This window comes from Sabethes cyaneus, chromosome 2, assembly GCF_943734655.1.
Source record: "Sabethes cyaneus chromosome 2, idSabCyanKW18_F2, whole genome shotgun sequence".
In the NCBI taxonomy this organism is placed as follows: domain Eukaryota; kingdom Metazoa; phylum Arthropoda; class Insecta; order Diptera; family Culicidae; genus Sabethes; species Sabethes cyaneus.
The window spans coordinates 35,772,810-35,789,813 of NC_071354.1; the positions used below are offsets into that span (position 1 = coordinate 35,772,810).

The 17,004-nt window shown below is 41.8% G+C and overlaps 3 protein-coding genes and 1 pseudogene across 3 annotated transcripts; 1 reads left to right on the forward strand and 3 right to left on the reverse strand.

Moving 5' to 3' along the window:
* Positions 1 to 4,361: 4,361 nt before the first annotated feature.
* Positions 4,362 to 5,855, reverse strand: LOC128735278 (kinesin-like protein KIF23; annotated as a pseudogene).
* Positions 5,856 to 6,876: 1,021 nt separating this feature from the next.
* LOC128737574 (protein DPCD) lies at positions 6,877 to 7,811 on the forward strand. The gene is made up of 2 exons (XM_053832246.1): positions 6,877 to 7,481; positions 7,544 to 7,811. The coding sequence occupies exons 1-2, from the start codon at positions 6,975 to 6,977 to the stop codon at positions 7,667 to 7,669; spliced, it is 633 nt and encodes a 210-aa protein (XP_053688221.1). The 5' UTR covers positions 6,877 to 6,974; the 3' UTR covers positions 7,670 to 7,811.
* Positions 7,812 to 8,334: 523 nt separating this feature from the next.
* Positions 8,335 to 9,185, reverse strand: LOC128735006 (40S ribosomal protein S19a). The gene is made up of 3 exons (XM_053829454.1): positions 9,163 to 9,185; positions 8,845 to 8,915; positions 8,335 to 8,787 (listed from the first exon to the last, which is right to left on the reverse strand). The coding sequence occupies exons 2-3, from the start codon at positions 8,913 to 8,915 to the stop codon at positions 8,388 to 8,390; spliced, it is 471 nt and encodes a 156-aa protein (XP_053685429.1). The 5' UTR covers positions 9,163 to 9,185; the 3' UTR covers positions 8,335 to 8,387.
* Positions 9,186 to 14,008: 4,823 nt separating this feature from the next.
* On the reverse strand, positions 14,009 to 16,398 carry LOC128734859 (GRIP and coiled-coil domain-containing protein 1). The gene is made up of 3 exons (XM_053829238.1): positions 16,216 to 16,398; positions 14,382 to 16,152; positions 14,009 to 14,319 (listed from the first exon to the last, which is right to left on the reverse strand). Exons 1-3 carry the CDS (start codon positions 16,292 to 16,294, stop codon positions 14,136 to 14,138), a joined length of 2,034 nt encoding a protein of 677 aa, XP_053685213.1. The 5' UTR covers positions 16,295 to 16,398; the 3' UTR covers positions 14,009 to 14,135.
* Positions 16,399 to 17,004: the final 606 nt, after the last annotated feature.

Genomic DNA, 17,004 nt, shown 5'->3' on the forward strand with positions numbered 1-17,004 from the left:
AAATCAATATTGTCTCCTGTGGCTGTGAGTGAGTGTAACCGGTCAAAAATGATGAAAATTGAGCTTAATTCGGAACTGTAAACATTGATTTTCGCCAAAGCTATGCACAAGTTTTTGGAATCTTGCCATTTTTAGTCTACAACTCAGGTTGCAAGGCAGTAATCGCATAACAATTTAAGATTGTACTAAAAATTGCTGTAATGGGAAAAATGAAATAAAAAAAAACTAGTCTCGCTCGCTAAAGCATTCAAGATTACTAAACCCGGTACTTTATGGTTCAAAACAAGGCCGGTAGTAAGACTTCTTTTAATGTCAATTTACATCTGCCCTGTTCTCTACTACATTGTGTGATTTTTCGACTTTTTACGTAAAGAAAAATTACAAATAAATAGAAATATGATTCAAGCAAATTCATGATTAATGTAGGTTTTCTTTGTTCTTAATAGGACATCAAATATTATTCATTTTTTATCTGACCTACTTCGTATGTTATCTAAAATTTCCTTTGCCAATCTATTTATCCCCGACCTAGTACTGCGAACTCTCAGCTACATGAACGCCGATAAAAAGTTGACCCGACATAATCGACATCTATTTTTAGTTGGTCAATTAAGATGATGTAGGAGTAGGACAAAGCCCCACTTCGTATTTCAACGCTCGAAAGTTTGCTCCGCAGCATGATCAACACATAAATAGGTAGGTATGATTCACTTGCAAAGAAATGCCAAATGCCAAGCTATGTTTCATAATTGCTATACGCACAAAAAAAGTGCACCAACACACGTCAAGCAGTAGCATAAGCTTTTGATCGTCCTTTGAAACGTGAGAACACAAACATAACCATTCGTTACCATGTCACCCACCTCGGGAAAACTTTCAAATCTCTCAAACCTTTACCGCAGCTAAAGTAAAATATCTTGATGATTGTGAACAAGTTTAATCCACTTTCTAGTGTACTGCATGCCGTCCATATTCGCTGCTCTGTTACAAAACAATTATGACCAATTTTTTGGTTTCAACTGACGTGCAACATTAAGTAAAACAACACTGATTAACCGAACGAATTCAGCAGAACCATTTTTCACTTTGTTTTTCTTTCCGCTACATGCTTTGAGGCGCAATAAGCTATATTCTCTCACTCGGTTTCTCCTCTCTCGCAAGCAGTCGCAACATAGCCACATAGCCCCATTCGAGACGTCGGTCGTCGCGTTCGCGTCGTGTCTTGTTTACTTTCGGCCGCATGAAAATGCACTAACACTGGCATGGCGTCCTTTTAAAGCAGGCTTTGACACGAGAATAAAACACGAGCCTGAGGTTTAGTTATGTGGATTGGATAATCATGTTAAATTTAACATGAGTAAGGTATGTAATTACTAAAAAAAAGTTGAAATGGAATAATTAATGCTTTATTAGAAAAATTTACGGGTCCGAATTCTGAATCATATTTTGTAGAAACTAGGGACGATTCAAACTTCCGACAGCTATGTACAAACAGAGCCGTAGTTAGCTATCATTCGAATAATTTAAAATAATGTGATTTTAAAGCTTAGATCATTTAAAATGGGGCACTTTCTCATGCGTATGTTTTTAACCCATTCAATTAAGAGAAACTCTAAGGATGGCATCTGATTAACAAATCAAGTATCGATATTTCGAAGAAATCCCCTCATTTTACTCTTGATACAATTTATCAGCCGACGTACACCTTTTTCAATCGCGATCTTAACCAGGAGTTTTTACCAATTCTTTGGCTTTCGTTTCATTATACTTCTCTGTTTGACTCAACTGGATTATCATGGGACTCCCTTTGCTGAATACATGGTCCTATTCGTCAGAAAATTGCTGGTTGTCTTGCCACTAACAGAGAACTTATCCGCTAAAACCAACTGTACCTGCTAGGAACTTTCCCTTGAGTCCCGGGGGTTTGATTGAAATCGGCTTTCGCATAAGGTTCAACGTCAAGCGAAACGGTACTGAATCCCAACATGGCCGGATCGACGGCACCCATATCCTTACATGGCCATGTTGGGATTCAGTACCGTTTCACCAACAGAGCCTGGATTTTGGCTACTAATTTTCGTTTGAGACTGCGGTTGTGTTGTCTAATGGTTGGAGTTTTTGCTCTATTTGGCCCTTGACAGGGCCAGTCTGACCAGTCGCACGCAACGGCGTTGGTTACGAATAATATCAGGGTTTTCAGGTTCTTCTTTTATGAAAGCGGATACCATTTTTCCAGAATACCATTTTGCGGAACACCAGTTCTTGGTTGACCATAACGCGGAATATAGAGTTTCGCAGAATACCATTTCGCGAAAAACCTTACGCGGGATGTAGCATTTCACGGAATTCTTTTTTCTTTTTTCTGCCCACTGTTTTCTCTTTCTTTGTTCCTTTTGTCTTCTTTTTCTAACTCGCCTTTCTCGCTTTTCTAGATTTACCATATTTCGTTTTTCGTCTTTTTGCTTCCGTTTTCCCCCGTTTTGGGTCCGTTTTCCACTTTTCCTCTTATTTTTGATTCCGATTTTCGATTTTTTCTTTTTTTTTCGGTTCCAGTTTTTCTCTTTTAGCTCAATTTCTATGCTGCTTTTCGTTTTTGTCTGTTCTGGTTTCCCTCTCTATGTCCCTCTTCTCCTTCTTGTCCATTGCGTTTTTATTGTATCCCTTTTGTCACCCGTTTTCATTTTCTTTTGCACTTTTTTTCTTTTTCTGTATTTTTTTCATTTTTGCTCTAGTATTTTCTTTTTCGTATTTCCTCTTCCTCATTTTCTATCCTTTTTGTTCCGTTTTTCTCCTTTCTCCTGTACTGTCCATTTTACCATCATTTTCATTGAGGGTTTTCCTTCTCTTTGATTTTTCTTTTTTTTCCTTTCTTCATCATTTTTGTCCAGCTTCCTCGGTTTTGCCTCATGTTCCCTTTTTTCTTTCCCGTTTTCCTTTTTTACAATTTTTTTCGCGTTTTATGTCCCGTTTTTCTATCACGTTTTTTTATTTTTCATATCAGTTTCTATTCTTTCTTTCTCTATTGTGTTTATCCTTATTTCCATCCCATTTTTGACGCGTTTTCCTTCTTGTTCTTTTTCCGTTTTTTCTCTTTCTCCTTCTCGTCTCATTTTTCGTTTTTTGTTTCTTTTTTTGGAGAGCCGTAGAAGGCGAACTAACTCTAGATCCATCGGTAATCCATCTGTGAATATGCTAAGAATATTTATACCGCAGTTCCCACCAAACTGGACTTTGCAGTTTGAAAGTGCGACTGCACCAAACTGCGACAAATTGAATTCACTGTAGTAAGAAAAAGAAAGAGCAACAAGAACAATGTTGCTGCTTCGTTCCGTCATGTACATTACTGTTAGGGAAAATAGTCCAGATTCAGCTGCCAGACATAATACAAACATTTTTATAATAAACTGTTTGTTTTACGCTTTTTGGTTCATGAGATATGTAAATATCATTTTTCGAATGAACAATGTTTCAAAAAAAATTCCATGTAATTTAACATAATTTTCGTGAATAAAAATGAAGTATGGCAATGATTCGCTAATTGAGGGTTCGTTAATTAGGTGCTGCGTTATTTAGGTGTTCGTTAGTTGGGCCATGCTCCAACTTGAATGTCGAAATTCTACTGAATTTTTGGGTTTCGATATTTCTAACACCTGTCAGTCGGGCCAATTAGCGAATTAGGTGGGGTGGAGTGCAGTCGTGACCCAATTAATGAGTTCAGGCTGTATCAGGAATTTATAGCGATTTAAAGAGAACTATCCGCAGAGTCCGCCAAAAGGTAGCGGTGGGCACCAGAGTGTTATATGTAGTAGGAATTGAAGTGGGATATAAATTGCACTTGAAATTGTACACACTTAATTTTTTTCGCCGAAATCGGCAAAAAAAAATGCCGAGAATTGGACAGCTGAGCTCTCGGTAACCTTCTCGGCAAAAGTTACGTTTACTGATCACTCGGTAAGCGCAAATGATATCGAACTGTCAAAATATACTGAGAACTTCGGCAAAATATACTGACTCATTCGGCAGTTTTTTAAAGAGCATCTGGCAAATTTTACCTACGCGCTCGGTAATTTTTTGACGAGATCTGGTAAAACATGCCGACACACTCGGTAGCTTTTAACCGAGATCCGCTGTATTTTTAAATTAAGTTTGCCGATTTTGTCAGTTAATTTTGCTGAATGATCAGTATTATTTACTGCCGATATTCGGAAAAAACTAAAACTACTTTTTCGAAAATACCAAAAATTACCATACAGGGAAAAAACAAAACTCTGCTTTCATTCCCACTGTTTATTTATTTTACGGATGAAAAACTATTTTGATATGACTGTCTTCGGAGTGAGTCTGAGCGATATATGTTTTCATCAGAGCTGATTCATTCGGAACTGATCCTGCCGCGCATCAAATTCATCGCACAGTAATTTTCGCTTAAAAAAGGCGCATTTGGCCTTGATAAGTTGCTCCGATTCCTGCTCATCCATCCTCACGTCTGGGAAGTTCGAACCCAGACTGCAAACTAATTCCAAGTTAATCTACTTTACCTGCGGTATCTTGATAGCGCTTTTCCAGTTCCGTAAGTTCTTTTTATAGAGCGGGTTCGCCTTGCGTCGTCTCGGCGTCAAACCGACGCGAACCTTCACCTGCGCGGCTTCATCGTAATCTTCGGCACTCGGATTGATGTAAACGGCCATCCGTACCTGGCCTTCGCTATCAAAATAATTCTTGAACAGGTGTGTGATTTTCGAATCACGATAGGGAATCTTCTTAGAGCTTCCGATCTCTGGCTGTTATTGAAATTCCTAGCCTCGCGCAGCCGTTGACCGGTCTTGTTAGTACGCTCACTGCCCGCTAAATCTACCAGCGATAGCTGATTGATGGTGATGCTCGCCCGGTCCTGAACGGTCAAGCTCCGTAACATCGTGCACAAACATGTTGTGGCTGTCATCCTCTCGAACCATTTTACTTTGCATCGTCCTAAAAAAAGAACAATAAAATATCATAAAACTCCTACCAAATTGATTCCAAAGCCTCACTTCTGAAATGTCGTTTCCTCGAGCAGATGGTACACGCAACTGTTATAAACCTCAACGCATGTAATAATAACGGAGTAAATATTATCGCTCAGCCGCTAACCTCGGACGGTTCGGCCGATGCCTTCGACGCCAGCTTCGGATCGGTGTCCTTTCGCTTCATTCGATTCATCTGGAGTGCATGGCATCCGTTTCCGGCAGGATGTCGAACACGTTCAGCCGGTCCGGTTTGAAAACGAACTTCTTCGCCCGATAATCCAAGATGGTACGAAATAGGGTATCAAAACAGCGCGGCATTATGCCGCGGTACTGAACATCCCCGATCATGGTATACGTTTTCCCATTGCCTGTTACTCCATAGGTAAAGAACAGCCCATTCTTCATACGGATCAGCGCTTCAATCAACGGTTGAGCCACCGAGGAGCACAGTTTATGCTGCGGCGCACCCGATTCGAATGCGTGCCGGAATAGGTATTAGGTTTCCTTTGGGTTTGAAATCTTATAGTTGATTACAATTTCGGGCGGTGTTAAGACATCCATATTGTGAGCGGCCACCCGCAGACAGCAAAGATCGGATTCGCACGGTAATGGACAAGCTCGACAGTAGACGTGAACTGTATTGAGTATTGCTTGGCAATTTGTTGCCAGAATTTCCACGACTTGATAGAGGCGCTGCCTTTGGGAACACCTTGATAGTTGTTTTTTTGCCGCCTATCAACAAATAACCAAATTTGAAATAACTTTTCTATAAAACAATTTTTTTCTACTTACATCGTCTTCATTTTTGAAACAGTTGTAACGATTTAGAATGTAATACAGGTTTATCATTAAAAGCACTTTCACACAACGAAAACGAAATCGCTAGCGAAATGCGAAACAAAAATATTGAAATACGCTGGCTGTGCTGGCTGACGAAGTGACGAACGAAAAAATGTTTGACATTTCTCGCTGTCGTGTTGCCGCTTGCCGCCAAAAAACTGCAACAAAAAAAGCTCCCGTGCATTTACCGATTTATGGCAAAGCAAGTTGCGGTTTCACCGAGAGTATTTGTTATTGCTGATTCCGGTAAAATGAAGAAAACCGGAATATTCGTCACATTTTTTTAACGATTATCGGCATTTCGAAAATAATTACTGAAGTACGTGAAACCAAATTGCCGAGATGATGTAAAATGTTATTTTTTAACGAGATATCGTTAAAAATAATTTTTACCGTTGAATTCGGCATGAAATTTTACCGAGAGCAAAAATCAAAATTAAGTGTGTAATTTGAATTCAAACTAAGTAGACTTGGAATTGGAATTGGAATCGGCGCTGAAATTGGGTATTGGAAAAAGTAGAATTGAACTGAAAATTGAGCTTAAATTACGCTTGAAACTATTTCTGGGTCATCTGGGCTACAAAAATTGTTCGGTTTTATAGTTAGTTTTTACACTTTTTACCTAAGTAGCTTTTTACAGAGATGGGAACGCGCCCCATTGAAGATATGAAGGGGGGTACAGAGGCAATGACGAAAAACTGATGGTTTCAATTGCTAAATTGCAAACGAGGGGACAGTGTGTGGGGACAGACAGGAAAAAATCACGCTGATAATTTTTGCGTGGGAGGCTAATAATGTGCAATCTCTGTGAATTGTGTGTTAAATTGAAATTAAGATTGGACAAATTTGCTTAAGATCCATATAAAAAAGTCTTCAGTGTACGTTCCCAATCGTTCTCTCTTCATCTGGCATCACTGCGCAATAGCAGCCGTTTTGTTTACATCGTTTGTTTGCATTTACAAAACGTACAAGGCGACAAGGCAAAGGACAAAACAAGAACAAAACGTGCGCTAGCGGCGAGCTGCTATCTACTGCTACTATTGCCATGGAAATTTCGCTGTTTGGAAATTTGTAGAATCTTGTTCCTACTCTTGAAAATTGTAAGTTTAAGTATAATATATTTCCACCATGTCGTACGTCGAATGGCTGGCCAAAGTGCGAGGTGCCGACAAATCGTCCGCTATTCAGGGCAAAATCCGGAAAGTGCACTACAATTTTCCCGACGGGTCCGAGATGATGGAAGAGTACAGCATCGAAACGGGCGTTATTCTACGACGTGCCTGGAAGTTGCCCGGTGACCTCATCCGTAAAGACGAGTGGCAGGTAGAATTGGGTGATCCGATCCCCAAAGAACTGGCTAAACCGGACGGTATGCTGCTGTGTGAAGCATCCACTGAGCCGATTCTGTCGAAACGGGCGACCCGGCATGCTTTGGAGTGGCGAATTCGAAACCTGCCGTACCCACTGTCTACCTACACGATAACCTGTGACGGGGATGCTCGTACAATTACGGTCCGAACGTCAAATAAAAAATATTTTAAGAAAATTACTGTACCGGAATTTCAACGGTGCAACTTTCCACCAAAACAGGAAGACTTAACTGTGCGACACCAGAGCCAGACCCTGATTATATCGGTAACATTTCTATCTATATGTTTGAAGAATGCAAATCAATTGTCTACTATTTTTTATTTTAGTATAAGAAACCACCGATTCTAAATGAGATGGAGAAAGCTGTATTAGTTGAACTTCAAAATGTGGAAACAATAGAATACGACAACCTTCAGTGTGAAGAACTACTGAAAGGATTATTGGGCCAATAAAAAGTGGCAAAAGGACGAATTCTATAGGACGCAAAAGTAAGCCCGTTGTCTTGTTAAATATGTCTTAAAAACAAAATTTGTCGGGATCGATCGACAAATTACTTCAACGTTAATATGACTCCGAATTAGGTTACTTTGTACTGAAAAGTAAATTTTAAGCTTAGTAATAAACTTGAAGGCCGCGGTTAAGCGGCCAGTTTGGTACCCGATAGCTGCCTTGTTGGTGACATTTCTAACTTGACCTCAACGCATGCATGTTACGCGATACTTATTCTGCGGGAATAGTCAAAAATTTCTTATCCATTTACATATTGATTGATGTCTCATATTAAAGAATAAGATTTTTCCTCGACTACAAACATCTCCAAAGACTGAAGTCGGATTTACTACATTGGGGCCTATTTTGGAAGACGAGTAACGTGACAGACCAGACAGATAGAGTCACACGCTACAAAAGATTCATCTTGACAACTTGTTCAAATAAGTCTTACGAAATTGATCCGTTAGAAAACAAACTGAGAAGAAAAATTTGCTGTACCTCGCTACTTACCTTGCAGAGTAAACCCCATTATTGCATCCATTATCAATGCCTTCAAGTAAAGTACAAGAATCTACGGTAAACCACACCTCCTCTGGAGAACAAAATAACAAAGACATTTAGTGCACCTTTCAATCATTAACTTATATTTTCACATCGTTCATTAACTGATGAAAACACCTACGTCAACACGATTGTTGCCGCCTCCTTCTTCAGTGCAGCTCGCTGTTTGCTGACAATCTGTGCAGCGATACGATCGAGATCCCGCTGTCCCTGGCTGGTCAGCTTACGTCCACCATCGGGATGCTTTTCGATCAGCTTAATCTGTTCCAAAGCCTGAACGGCCTTGCGAGCTGCACTGCCGTCAGCACGGCAAAAATGCGATGGGCGAACACCGTTACGCTTTCGGCCACCGTAGATGCGGGTGATCGAACCAACTCCCGACGGGCTTTGGTGGTACAATCGGCGCAAAATCGACGCGCAGCGTACGTAGAACCAATCCGGATCGGTGGGAGCCAGCTCCTTGTACTTGGCCGTTTTGATCAGGTCGATGTAATCCGGTACCTTTAGCTTACCGGATCTGTAAAATGGGAAATAATTACACATTAATCGTAAAAACCAATTTAGAGATACTAACTTTTTCAGGAACAGGGCAACGCCCTGAACAACTTTGTCTTGATCGACGTCCTTGACGGTGATTCCTGGCATCTGCGAAAGGAAATCCGAGAAAATAGAAACGATTACATTTGTGTACATCAAGAGCTTGACACTTAACCTAGTAGATACTAATAAACTAAAGCAAAATATTCAACAATTGCGGCAAGTACACTAAATAAATGACGCACTTTCTTATCTGCAGTCACTAATTTAGTTCTAAGAGGCTTTATATTTTATTTAAATTGTTACAAACCGTATTTAATCGAAAAAATTAGTTCATAAAATCAAAAATCTGTACCTTCACGAGAGTGTGTAACCGGAAAAAGAGAAGGAACGAGTCCAAGATGGCGCACGATTGACATTTGTTTTGACGTTTACCTGCAGCGTCGCCGTCGTTTCTGACAGTTCGGCATCCGCTTGCCTGCGTAGAGCTGTGGCACGTGTGAATCGGGGTTTACAAGAAAACGTTTGCATGAGGGCGGTATGCACCTGCATAAGCAGTAATTAAAATTAAAAAATCGTTTAAATTATTTTTATAAAATTAAAAGCGGTTTACTTTCATGATACATATACCTGTGCCAGACCAGGCAGATTACCCGCAAATTTTACACAATAGGTATAGTGATTTTTATTGCTGCAGTTTTTGCATCACCTATAATGGTGCATTCGACAGCAGCAGCATAAAAAAGTTACGTTACGTCGCAAACGTCGCAGATCGCATTTTTAAGAAAGAATTTAAATATATTACCACAGAGAGCATACATCCAACCAAAAGATCCTCACTTGGATAAAATTAGTTGGAAAACTATAGTGATGATGTCGCTAAAGTTAAATAAAATACAACAATAGAATAAAATACAATAAACTAACAACAGCTAGCTCAGCTCTACCCTTTTTCGCCCGAACTAGCACTGTGCCTTATCGCCCGTACAGGTTTATTTACTGTCAGAGCACATAATTTGTTAGCAATATCGTCTTGAGTCCCATTTATCGAGATTGCTAACATTTACCGCACGCACATTTCGCCGCGTATACATATACGCGCTTTGTATTCATCGCAAATTTTTTTCGCACACAAACCACCAATACAAGCACACACTACTGTGTTACCTGACTCATCACGAACCCCTATTTCCAAAATTCTAAAATCTCTCATGCTTTTATTTTTGGAGTAAACATGTAATTTCTTATGTTCTATAGTTGATATTTGTATGCTCTATCCAGCTTTTTACGAGCCATAATGGCGGACGTGTTCGTAATATTTGAACAGCATTTTTGACATTTTCCTAATACAGCGCACGTTTTCTTTTCGTGCGTTCACGGTGAAACTAAAGGAATGTACGGAAAGAAAACGTGCGATGTATTAGGGAAATGTCAAAAATGCTGTTCAAATATTACGAACGCGTCCGCCATTATGGCTCGTAAAAAGCCTGATTCGAATGTATGATCAATTAAACGAAAAACCACAAAGTTTGTGAGTTACGAGACCCTTCCCCGTATATAACGTATATTCGTTATGAGTCAGGTAACACAGTAGCAACCCTAATATAGGAAATTCCATAGAAAATCTAACGCTTATGCGAATGGCGGGAGTTTAGTTGTGTTTTAAAATGAAACAATTTATATCAGATGTACATGACACTGTCGTTTAACCTTCTTCTTCTTCTTCAGCATAGAGCCGGGATGGCTCGTGCTGTTTCTAGCACTCGTCTCCATTCAACTCGGTCTTGGGCCACTCATCGCCAATTTCTTAGTCGTTTCAGAAGTCGCAAATCGCTTTCGACCTGGTCGAGCCATCGTGCACGTTGGGCGCCCCTGCTGCTGGTGCCGGTGGGGTTGTTGTAGAGGACTATTTTCGTCGCACTGTCGTCCGGCATCCTTACGACGTGTCCGGCCCACCGTAGCCTGCTAACTTTCGCTAGATGTACGATGGGAGTCTCCCCAAGCAGTGCCTGCAGCTAGTGATTCATACGCCTCCGCCACTCTCCGCTTTCAGTTTGTGCTCCGCCCAATATCGTCCGAAGCACTTACGGCTCGTACACGGCAAGGGCGCGTATGTCCTCCGTGAGCAGCTTCACCTACCTGTCCAATAAGGGTTTTGTACATTGTTAGCTTCGTGCGGCGGTGCATGCTTCCCGATCGTAGCGTTTTACGAACGGCAAAGTAGGCCCGATTTTCCGCTTGGATGCGCCGCTGGATCTTCTTATTAGCGTTGTTGTCCGCGGTCACCAGCGATCCCAAATACCCGAACTCCTCTACCACTTCTAGTTTGTCGCCGTCAACGGTTACCGTCCGTGGGAGGCGCGCGTTTGTTTCCTTTGAGTCTCTTCCTTTCATGTATTTGGCCTTCGACGCATTTATTTTTAGCCCAATTCTCCTAGACAGGGCTTCGACCGATCCTTTTTTCTACCGCAGTCACACCAACGCGCATTCAAGTTCACACCTTCCGTTTAGAGGTGGAATACGAACGCTATGCATAACACAACTGGCAGTTTGCTCAGTCAAACGCCGAATGCACGCAACAGAATGAACGCGTTCTAAAACTTTTTGACATTTTCGTTTGCCTTTACCGTTTGGAGCAGCGAATGACTGCAAAACAGTCAAATGACTGGCAATCACCACGCTAACGAAAAGCAACCGCACAATCGTATGATTCAATACTACAAAAAAACAACCACTACATGTGCATGGAAGAAGTCGGTCGGACTCCGTCCAACACAAACGAATATTTTGCTTGCGTCGGACCGACGTCCGGGTGACGAACTATTACTGTGAGCAGCCGATTTGGAGACAAAAAGAGAAACGAAAAAATACGTCACCGTATGCTTCCAGTCAGTTTGCAGTTTATATTCTCAAAGCGCAAAGCAAAACGGGAAATTGACTGTTTGCTTTTGCTGAGATGCCGCATGAATTGTAAGACGGCAGCAGCGCAAGCGGCAGATTGACTGGATAAGAAAAACAGTCAAATGATCGTTCAAAAAGCGGAGTTTGAATGCGGAAAGTTCGCATTCACGGCAGTCACATTCAACTTGCGATCCCTTTTCAAGCCCTGCTCCTAGACTCCGCTTTCAGTCTGGCGTAGATTGCCTCCGCCGTCGCAAACTTCCTGGCTATGATATAGAAGTCATCTGCAAAGCCTAGAAGTTGGCTACCCTTGGTAAAAATCATGCCACTCGTTTCGATGCCCGCTCGTCGGATCACCCCGAGAGGCAAGACACTTCATAATATTATCATATATTAATATATTACGCCCTATAAATGTATAAATAAATGTAACTTTATAGGGCTTTAGGTTATATTATGGGTGGGAAAGGTCAATATATTAAGGTTGAAAAAATATTTCCATCGGGAAAAGTAATAATTTTCAGCATTGTCTTGCTTCTCGGATCACCCCCTCAAGAGCGACGTTGAACAACATGCAGGATAAACCGTCACCTTGTCTCAACGAAGTACGTCGCGAAGGGACTCGAGAGGGTCCCAGAGGTGCGTACGAAACACATCACTCGATCCAATGTAGCTCTGATCAGTCGCGTCAGTTTGTCCGGAAAACCGTGTTCGTGCATTATCTGCCATAGCTTGTCTCGATCGACTGTATCGTATGCTGCTTTGAAATCAATAAAGATGTGATGCGTAGGCACGTTGTACTCTCGACATTTCTGCAAGGTCTGTCGGATAGTAAAAATTTGGTCCGTAGTTGCGTGAACCCCCATGAAACCCGCCTGATAATTCCCTGCGAAACCTTGTGCTATCGGTGACAACCGGCGAGACGGGATCTGGGAGAGTACCTTGTAGGCGGCGTTTACCAGCGTAATATCGCTATAGTTGCAGTAGTCTAGCCGATCACCCTTTTTGTAGATGGGACAAACCACTCCTTCCATCCATTCCTCTGGTAGCATTTCCTTCTCCCAAATCCTCGAAATAACCCAGTGTAGAGCGTTCTTCCCAGCGGCTTTATTGGTCTTCAGCAGTCCGATTTCTCGTTTGACTTCTTGGAGATCAGGTGTTAAGACATTACTATCTTCCATGGGCGCTCCTAGGTTAATTTCCGTTCTGCCTCCTTCTGCGACTTCGCCATTGAGGTGCTCATCGAAGAACTGCTTCCATCCGTCGACCACCTCGCGCTCGTTTGTGTTTAGATTCCCTCCCTCGTCCCTACACATGCCAGGTTTCGGTGTGTAGATATTCCAAGTTTGGTTCACCTTCTCATAAAACTTGCGCGTGTCATTAGCTCGGTATAGTTGTTCGCATTGTTCACAATCTCTGTCCTCCTTTTGGCACTTTTTCCTCCTCAGGATCGTGGTCAACTGGTTCCTAGCTCGTCGGTATTTGGCCAGGTTCTCTCTAGTGGCAATACATTTGGCATTCAATCGTTTAATTTTGTACTGCTGTACGCCTGCGCAACGTGGGGCGTGTTAGCGAAAACATGGCAAAAACTGCACGTAGCTGCCTGCGATATATCATTCATGGCCCGCCAACTGGATATCCGACGAGGAAACCCATTGACGATTTCATCAACGGCCGATGAGAGCAGCGAACCGAGATCTGCAGAGAAACAGAGACAACGCAGAAAAAGGCAGATCCAGAGGCTCGTGGCGACGCAGTTTTACCAACGATATCCGGACTGTTGACAAGAAGCTGTCCTGGCAACAGACGAAAGCCATGTCGGGTAACCGTCGAAAGTGGAACGAGGTTGTTGGAGGTTAGCAGCATGCGGTTGTCTACACAGGAGTTTTCTTGTTTTGATCGTGTCCAAGATAGGAAGTTTTCCAATTTCCGAGTTTGCCGAGAACTATTCGCACAGAAAGAGTGATAGAGGATTGCCCATGGGAGCTCCATTTTGTTGCTTGTAGAAATTTCCCCTGAATGGTCAAATATTTTCCTACTTCTTTCCTCCATGAAAATGGATTTTTTTACAAAAAAGCGATGTAGTTATCCTTTTTTTGCAGTATGACTTCCACTTATAATGCCTACCTCACAGCTATATGGCTCTTTTCTCGTCACCAGTGATACTAGTATAACATTACGGCATCCCGATAATGATTATTCGTCATATTTTTCATGCACTTGCGATAGGAAAAAAGAGGAGCGAGACAAAAGGCTTAATTAAGAAATAATTGAAGCAAGACGCTAGCATTATCCTAACCACTAATAGTATTCTTGAATTCAAGTACGGAACAGATAGGTACATTTTATTCTAAATAACCGCATTACCAGACTGGGATAATACCTTCAAACTACAACACCACAATAATTTAGTTTAGTCTGCAAATTTCACTTTCTAGTACCGTCGAGCCCGTTAACGGACGCCAGTTCAACGTCACTAAACTTCAGCACCGCGGCGATTGCATTTATCATGTGTTTCTTGCCGTCGGCGTCCTGGGATGTTAAAAAACTTAGCACTACATTCTTGAGATATTCTAGATTGGCACCCTCTCGAGATTTGCAGCGTTCCAATCTACGAAAAGAAAAAATAGAAATTAATTTAATCATAGCAGGTGAAAAAGGCACTCAACGAACCGATCTATCTGTTCCTCCAGGTGAGCGATGCGATCGTGCAGCTCTTCCTGCGAAGCTACTTTATCGTGCAAAGCTTGCCGCAGGGCTGCCTCGGCGTTGTTTTTCGATGTCCGCAAAGCGGTTATTTCGATCTCCTTACGAGCCAACTCGTGCGCATAGTGTAAAATGTGATGAGCTTCCGCGTTATACTGACCGGTCGATTCGGTCGTGCGGTGGTTAAACACCGAATTCAGGGCATTGATTTTTTTCGACATCGCTATCGGAAAGTTTTCAAACGGCTGACCGGTTTCGGTGTCACTTCCGGTTCGTTTTTCTCGCTCCGCATTGCTGTCGTGCATTAGTATGTCGAAGGAGGTTCGTAGAGATTTAATTTCCTCTTCTTTCTCCTCTAGCAGCTGCAGCGATCGTTCCCTCTGTTTCTTCAGCTGCATTTCCAGCTGGGACAGTTTTGATTTAAAATCTGACTCTAGAGCTGTGATTATTTCCTGCGTGCGAATCTTTTCCCCCTTCATAGCACTGTTATGTTCAATTAGTTTATTCTTGTATTCTACCTCCAGATCATCGATGTTCTTATTCAGTACCTTAATCTTCTCCTGAAGAGTTTTAGTGTTAGTCTGGTGTGTTTGGATAGCAGCTTTCAGAGCATCGTTGTCCTTCAAACATTGTTTGTAGCTCCGCTGTAGGTTGCGATAGTCTTCCAACTCAGTTGTCTGCTGTTGAATATCTTCCTCTACCATCGAGTGGATAGTAAAAAGCGTCGACAGGTCCAAAGGTTTCTGTAGTTTGTCATTTTCCGATAGTAACATTTTTTTCAAATAACTTATTTCCTCAACAATTCGTTCAACGTTACTTTCCTGACTAACGCGTCTGGTTAGTGTACTGTCAAGGCTTAGTTTCGACAGCTTTTCTTTTAATTTGGAAATATTATCCTGATCCTGTTGTCTCAACCGATCGTACGTCCCAACTACCGCGCTAAGCTCAGCCAATCGGGCCTCCAAACTGGCAACTCGTTCTTCGTGGACCTGTTCGAGTTTCTTGCTACGTTCCTCTGCCGTAAGCGCCCTGCGCTGTTCGCTGCGGATAGCTGCAGCATGCTGCCGCTTCAGATTATCAATTTCACCTTGAAATTGCTGAAGCATGCTGGAGAGGGCAGCATTTTCTTTTTTCGAACTCTCCAACTGTTCGGAGCTTTGCTTAGCCAGCTCGGATGCCTGCGGCATCTCACTTACGCGTCGATCGGAATGTTTCTGGTTGAATTGAATTTTTAAATCCCGCAGCTGCATCTCGAGCGTTTCGTTTAGATGTCTCTCGTCCTGCAACTGTTTTTGCAGCTCACATATCATCAGCAAGTTGCCATTCAGTTCCTCCTCTCGGTCATGTTTCAATTTGGCCTTACAGGATTCCAGATCGGTTTTAATTGTATAGTTTAAACCCTTCACTTGTTCCTCCAGATCACGAACAGCGGCTTCTTTTTCTGCTATGCTTTCCCGCAACTGTTTCCGATCGTTTTTGAATGAGCTTTCCATACGACTTTTCTCAGCAGTCAGCGTAGCTAGGGAATTCATCAGCGTGGCAATCTGTTCTCGGAGATCTCTCGTCACCTCATTTCCGACGTCTACGCCTGACTTTGGGGGAGCCTTTGCTGAATTACTGTCGGTTTTCGGAGTTTCAGCAGTTCCATTGCTGTTTTTATCGCCGATGGTAAAGGCCTCGAGGCTCGCTTCTAGGGCGGTTTTTTCCTTGAGCAATCCTTTGTAAGCAGTTACTACATCTGGGGAAAGGTGTGACGCAAACATGTAAAAAAATAATAATTGCCTAGTACTGCAGAACTTACCTTTGAGTCTTTTTTCATAGCGAAGTAATTGTTCCTTCTGCGAATTTATCACTGCTTCCAACTGCTCAGGTTTATCCATCTTAACAACTGTTCACTAATAACATCAATTTGAATACGAATTAAAAGCTACATAACAATTTGGGAATGCGTAAAGCTAACATAGAAAGGAAAATCGTGAAAATTTCTGATATCAAACACGCAATCATAACAACAGTGACAGTTATGCAGTCACGAAATCGACATCAACTTTTTAAAAGGGCGTAACTGAAAAAATGTAAACAATACGAGAAACAACCAGAGGTTGAAAGTTAAGGAAATTGATGATAGCCATAACCACAGAGAACAGACATCCATTCGGGAACAAATTTTTCGGAAATTCTTGGATAAAATTTCAAATTAAAATCGCCTAATATGCTAGCGTCGCCACCACTATAGTTTCCCAACTAAATGATTCTTTTGATTTGCACACTGACAACCTTTGGCACTTCTGGCGCTAGTGTATATGAACTAGAAGCGTAATGCTAGCGCCAGCAGCCAGCTGTTGTGAGTTTAGTGTAGAATTTTATGCACCTCCAGCGACATCATCACTATAGTTTCCCAACTAATTTGACATAAGTTTTATCCAAGTGGGGACCTTTCGCTTGGATGTCTGTTCTCTGTGATGAAACCACCAAAATCACAATAGTTTGCTATTATGAGTTATTTTTGAGGCATAGTGTCTTTGGCGAAGTTTAATATTAAAATATATAGCGCTTCTTTCTGCACTATTAGGGTCGCCGTGAATTCACC